The 6,743-nt window shown below is 48.3% G+C and overlaps 1 protein-coding gene across 1 annotated transcript; it reads right to left on the bottom strand.

The window, feature by feature from the left end:
- Positions 1 to 4,061: 4,061 nt before the first annotated feature.
- Positions 4,062 to 5,432, bottom strand: LOC133915561 (probable WRKY transcription factor 50). Its single transcript, XM_062358775.1, has 3 exons — positions 4,849 to 5,432; positions 4,524 to 4,676; positions 4,062 to 4,416 (listed from the first exon to the last, which is right to left on the bottom strand). Exons 1-3 carry the CDS (start codon positions 5,163 to 5,165, stop codon positions 4,233 to 4,235), a joined length of 654 nt encoding a protein of 217 aa, XP_062214759.1. The 5' UTR covers positions 5,166 to 5,432; the 3' UTR covers positions 4,062 to 4,232.
- Between the last annotated feature and the right edge of the window lie 1,311 nt (positions 5,433 to 6,743).

Raw genomic sequence — 6,743 nt, forward strand, 5'->3', positions numbered from 1 at the left:
GCTCACCATTTCCTTGTAGACAAATAAATATTTCAGACTTAGAAAGAAAAGTTTAGCTGTCACATAAGTAATGTCTTACAGAAGCTCAGTTACATCATATAATATCTTCAATCTATCACAAAACTCTACAAAACATACAATCAATACTAGTTGGACAAATAAGAGTGAACATATTTTTGCATTGTGCAAGACGAACAAAGACTTCTTGATACTCTAATGCAATACTAAACATGATATAAGTGGAGTTTTATCTAGTTTTACAATTAAGAGCAATTCTTTTGTTGTATTTAATGTTTATTTGGGAAGCCATTTTTAAAATCTTTCTTGCCTCTTTTTCAGTGGCTAGCCAATATCCAATACTTTCACAAACCCTCTTAATGCCTTTCTCCATGACCTCCCATTCATCTTTCACAATGCAATTAATATATATGCAGCACAACACATACGTAACAATGAACCTTCCATGAGAAGTGAGTTAAGAGGCAAATTATCTAGCATGTTGACCCCATAAGATTATCATTGGTGGTGCAGTTGTCAAGGGTCACAGTTGACACCTTCCTCTCAATCTGCCAATCCATTAGAAACTTATAAAGAACATCACTAATAAGTTCATTGGTATGCAGGGCTGGCACATAAATGAACCTACAAAATAAGAATGACTATTATTGTCATGTATCCTTTCTTCTGATGATATGTTGTCCACCTATTTATAGTCATAGCAATACAAGATTCGCATTGTCGAAAGTACTTGACCATGGAGACCTTTTGTACTTCATGCATATCCAAAATATCTTTCCTAATTATGTTTCTTGACACTACCTTAAACATTGGTTGTATTACAACACAAACTTGTGAAAGCCAGCATGATCAACCATAGAAATATGTACCATGGACGTATATCATTAGTGTATGTTCTTTCCTATAAAAATCTTGATCAAAAACATATTTCTCAACACCAACCGTGTCATCTTGATATGAACATAGTTTCAGAGTAGACTGTTTTGGGCCTTTTCTTACCTGACAAGACCCAAAAACCTTGAGATGGTTACGCAAGTGTGTGGTCCCATTTTTTGTGCTGGCTGAAAGCAATTTACTACACCACATGTATGTAGATTTCCATTTATCCCCTATTTTTACTCTTCTAAACTCATCTTATATAGTAGATTTAAGCTTTCTTTTATTCCCAACGTCAACACTATCATCTACCGAAACTTAATCTTTACCTAAACTTGAGGTTGCACCGGCATTAGGACCTTGGTTTGAGGGGCAAATTACTGTTGATTGTGTATCAGCAGAAGCAACAACACCCACAACATGTGACGAGCTTGAACTCTGAGTAGACATTCCCATTCTGATAAATGAACAAAGTCAGCAATTAGTATGATTGCCATGTACAAACAAAAGCACGCATCAACTCAAATTTAGCAGTCCAAGCCCTATGCAATTGAATACGAGACAAGCTTCAGAGCAGTGGAGCAGATCATTCTTCACTACTAAAACAAAAAGAAAAGGGACATATGGAGATGATGAGCAGCAGATCAGTGTCGACCATGTGTTTTCAGCAGCTACTTAAGTTATCACCAACTTCATAATAGGAATATTGGGTAAAGTATCTCACAGAACAAATTGCATCCAAGAACCCATGAGCTCAATTGACATCCCTAGCCGACTAGATGAACACATGGACATCAGATTTTACAACAAAGGTCCAGTGCTGCTACACTTCCTGTACAATCATGTTCAAACATCAGTTTGCTAGATTTTATGACACTTCAATGCATATCCCATTCTTGTACATGACCATCTCATCCTCCAAAAATTCCAACAAAATGAAATAAAAAAACATGAACACATGGAAAAAAAATTTGAACTAAGGTGCCGAGGGAATGAGGTATGCATAAAGTAGTGATTAAAATTTTGCCAAAATTTCGGCGAATTTTCGTGAATTTCGATAATTTCAGAGGGGAATGAAATATCTAATTCTGGAATTTTCTTTCACTGACTCGTGGGACCAACAAAGCAAAGGACGAAAAATGATCGAAATTTCATAAATTTTGGACTTTCCGCCGGTAAATGAAAAAAAAATGTAAAACAAAATTGAAATCCAAGTACACCAATGACTGCAACAATGAAGGTGCTGAGACACTCTCACCAAACGGCCACGTCTTGTACCCTCCTCACCTGGATCGTTGATGTCGTCATGATAGTGTACGCCTGCGATGTCAGAGTGTGCATCCGTGCCGGCGTGGCGCACACTAGGCCAGTGTGTACACCTTGCCGTAGAGTACAACAGGCCATGCGCCTCCAGGCACCGCACCCGCCGACCTTAAGTGGATCTAAGCCGTGCTGGAAGGGGAGAGGCCCTACGCCGAAGGGCAAGATGAGGCCCCAACTATGGACGAATACGATGAGCTCCGCGCTGGAACCGCAAAGCTGTTTCCCAGAATGGATCTGGCTAGGGGGCCATATCTGATTGGCGGTGACCCGTCCCTGGATAGATTCGGCGAGGAGAGGGGGAGGCTTGACCACCGGTGACAGCCGGGCAGGACCAGATCTGTCCCGCCTCCATGCTGGTTATAGGTGTTGCTAGAAACATATATTTGTTAGAGTAAAATTCACCAACGGTCTATAAACTTATGCCAAGTTCTTATTTACATCCACGAACTTTCAAAATACATAGTCAAACACTTAAACTTGTTTCAATGTGTCATCCAAGTTCAAAATCCCTTTAACCACTCCGAGCGCTGACGTGGTGTGCCGGGTGGAGCTAACGTGGACTGTGGCGTGACTTGGGGTGCCATCCTACTTCAAAATACCTATCCTACCCTTGCCTCATCCTTTAACCGTTTGTTTGTTGTGGCTCAATTGGCGGCAGTGCATCTAGGTCTGGCTAGGAGCAGGGTGTGACGCATCCAGACTTGGTCTCAGCACGCAAGGTGGCAGGGAGTAGGGCGCAGGGCGGCAGTGCGCGGGTGTGGAGCTCCCACGAGCTGAAGCCCGACCAGAGTTCCCACGCTTGCGCCTCCTTCCCCTTCCTTGTCGGTCGTCATCGCGTGCTCGTCGACCTCCGCGACGAACTCCAGGCCACGAGTTGCATCTACCCGATCTGACCCCATGGTGAGCTTCGTCGTGGTCCAGTGAAGCTCACTGCCCCCTTTCCTTCCTCTCTCTCTCTCTCCCTCTGCAGCGTGCTACCACCGTCAACCCGAGCGCTACCGCCCGCCATGCTCGACGCCATGCATGCTACCACCGACGCCTCAAATGAAATTGCCACACTACGCTGAAGCTCGTGATACCCCTCAACGGCCGAGCCTCACCACCATTCGCCGCCGGTGACCGGTCAAAGCCCGGCCAAACCTCCCCGCGTGGCAAACGAGGGCGGCGGCCTTCAACAAATTGGTCCACCGATTCCAATTCCACCACCACCGTTACACTCCCCTCCGCCAGTGACGACGTGTAGGGCTTCTTCTTGCCATCACCAAGCAGCCATGTGCCTGCGCCCTGTGCCTGGATCTGGCCCTCCCAGCCGCACCCACGCCCTGCCACCCTGCGCCCTACTCCCTGCAAGCCCGCACACCAAGACTGAGCCTAGATGCGTCGTGCCCTGCTCCCTGCCAAACCTGGATGCGCCGTCGCCAATCGAGCCATCGGAATCGGGAAAGAAAGGAACAAGATACAATCCACGTTAGCTCCATCCGGCATGCCACGTCGGCGCTCGGGGCGGTCTAAGGGATTTTGGATATGGATGACATACTGGAACAAGTGTTTGACTGTATATTTTAGGAGTTTATGGATGTAGAGGAGAACTCGGCAGAAGTTTATGAACCGCTGGTGAATTTTACTTTATTTCTTATCAGGCATGCAAGCACTTGCAACGTGCGCACTACTGCACCAGTGTCAAACCGGACGCTAATTGGTGAGTTATCAAAAATCCGGACGCCAGTTCTTTCTTTTTGGGAGCTGGTGACACATTCCGGCCAACAAGCTACCGTCGGCGCCAAAGCTTATCCAAGAAAGAAACAACACTCTGGTGCGGCAGTAGCATATCAAATTCATAAGCGTCGTAAGAATGGTTGAAAAATAATATAAACCATCATCGGAGAAAGTAATAGAACTCGGCTGCGGCAAACTGATAGTCCAGTTGCCTTACATTTAGCACAGGCCACTGGAATAAAAAAAAAACCTAGCCCAAAACTAGAACATATCTGCTATTCTTCGTCCTGGATGTGTCGTCAGTTGTCACTGCGCCGGAGGATGGTCCCTTCTCCTAGGCGATAGCCCTGCAGCGACTGCGCCGGCGCGGCGGGGTGGTTGTGGACGCCGTCGTAGGTGGTGATGACGAAGCGCGCATCGTCCCGCTCCCGCTCCACCCGCTTCTTCACGTGGCACCCCTCTCTCGAGCACCGGTAGTAGTTCCTGCTTGAAGATCACGCCGCCAGAATGAAATGGTAACCAGAGAACAATTACACGATCGATGATGTGACAACTAAACTGTACGAGCGGCAATGCTTTTTTTTTGTTACCTTGGGTTTGGGCTGTTCTTGACCATCTTCTTGCCGTACTTCCGCCACCGGTACCCATCGTCCAGCACGTCCACGTGAGACATCGTCTTGAACGCGATCTTGCCACACTTGCTACTCAGGAGGCTCGTCGAGCCGTCGCCACAAGTCGAGCCCCTGCAATTTTCGGCAACAGCAGAAGTTCAATGCAGAGTGTGGTTGCCCTGTTTGAGTCTTTGAACCCCGGAAGCAAGGCCAAATGTGAAACATGGTAATTCGACCCGTGACGAATTGTGAGAAATTTCACGGTGCCTAACAGAGGAAACCATCGGGAGTTTGGAAGGCTTACTCGTTGATGTTGTCGTGGTTAGCGAGGCTCACTGAGCTGAGCACTGATGCATCCGGTTGGCTCTCCTTGCCGGCCTCACCACCGCTACTTCCGGCTTTACCACTAACGCAGTAGTCAGCATCGGCTTGCAACGTATCCAAGAAGGCCGCTACCTCCGGCGGGTGGTAGTAGTCCTCGGTGACATCGTTGTCAAAGGAGAGGTAGCTGGACACGGAGGCGGCGGCGGCCATGTCGTCGGCATCGCCGTTCACCATGAACTCGGCGCCGCCGACCAGATCCGCGGGACTCAACGAGAGGAGAGACGAATATGACGACATCACCTGCAAAAGGACTAACCAATCACCTATTTCACGCTCGCAAAAGTGTGGAGGATGCAAATCAGCTGGCCCAGCAAAGCGTGCGCAGGGGGGTTATTATCGACGAGCTCCTATCCACTCGACGCGACGAACCAGATGTGACAGCGGCAGTAAGTCAAGACGGCACGCGGGCGCGACCGTGTTCCCGAGTTCCGACGGGCGGATGACGTGCACCGCGGCGAGCGCGCACCACGGGAGCGCACGCGCGCAAGACTTTGCCAGGAAAGGGGGAAAACCATCCGAGCCTGACCTGAGGTAGCTAGCTGCTTCTATGGCGGTTCGCTAGCCAGCTAGCAGCCGAGTGTGCTCGGTGGACCCTCGCGGGAGCCGGTCGACGTCTTCGCGGACCGACGACTTTGACGGTGAACGCGCGTCTCCGTCGCGACTTTCGCATTCCGACGGCCGGCGGGGTGGGCGCCACGGAGGCCGGCCCGTGCTCCCGGTGCCAGCGACCTTGGACGAGTTTTTGGCCCACAGCGCACGGGAGTGTAGATGTGCTCCCGTTCCACACGCACGAGTGGTGTTGACGATTCGTGGAAGCTTGGTTGGTAGCGCCGAGCCGGGTTGTATAACTGCAGTAGCAAAAGGGCAAGAAAATCTGGCACAAACATGGTGCTCCTGTTCCAATTTAGAGACCGGCTAAGAAAGAAGCTATCAGTTGTACCCATACGTGAAATGGGGAAACAGAGGAATTAAGGTGCTGCTGAACGTATGACACACGGACCAACAAGCTACTACCAGCACCAAAATTTATCGCGGAAAGAAACAAAACTCTTTACCTTTTACATTTATTAAGCAGACATTACGAAGCTGAAACTACGTGGGTGGGACCAAATTTAGATCGGTTCCAAACGTACCCTTACTCATACATCAAAATTTATAAACCATCATCGAAAAAACTAGAAATTAAATAAGACTTGAATATTGAAAAAAAACCCAACTAAATGTAGCAACTTGTGTACCCAGTGATGCCCTATTTTGGTACACGAGCATGAGCATAGCTTAGTTGTTACGTCCTATGTTAGAATCTACCTATTAGAGATGACAGCTAGACCTGAGGATTTGGGTCCTCACAGGTCTTGCATTCGATGGATGCAGATTCCATCACAGATCTAACGTGACAAGTAACAAATTGAAACAGGTCAGACGCAGATTTTAATATTTACACATAGGTGCCCAGGGGTCACTCGAATTCCTCTGCCGCTTACAAATCATTGCCTACCAGACTAGCGCCCTAACCTGCCAGCCTAGCCCAACACTCCGCTAGTTGCCCACTCGACTAGATGGCCACTCCCACACTCCGCCGCCGCCATCAAAACTCAAAACCCTAGTTCATTTGTTATTTCCTACTTAGCTCTCAGAGACTTAGATCTGAGAGTGCTCGACCTCCCATTCGCCAGCTTGCGTCACCACTTTGGCCTTGCTGTCCACGCCACCCCTTCTAGCCTCATCATCGACTGTCCAAGTAGCCCCCTCCGACAAATCGCGAAAGATCGAGCTCTCGGAGAGAACCTCCACATGGGAAACAGTGCGGGAAAG

The sequence above is a fragment of the Phragmites australis genome, chromosome 1 (assembly GCF_958298935.1).
Source record: "Phragmites australis chromosome 1, lpPhrAust1.1, whole genome shotgun sequence".
Taxonomy (NCBI): domain Eukaryota; kingdom Viridiplantae; phylum Streptophyta; class Magnoliopsida; order Poales; family Poaceae; genus Phragmites; species Phragmites australis.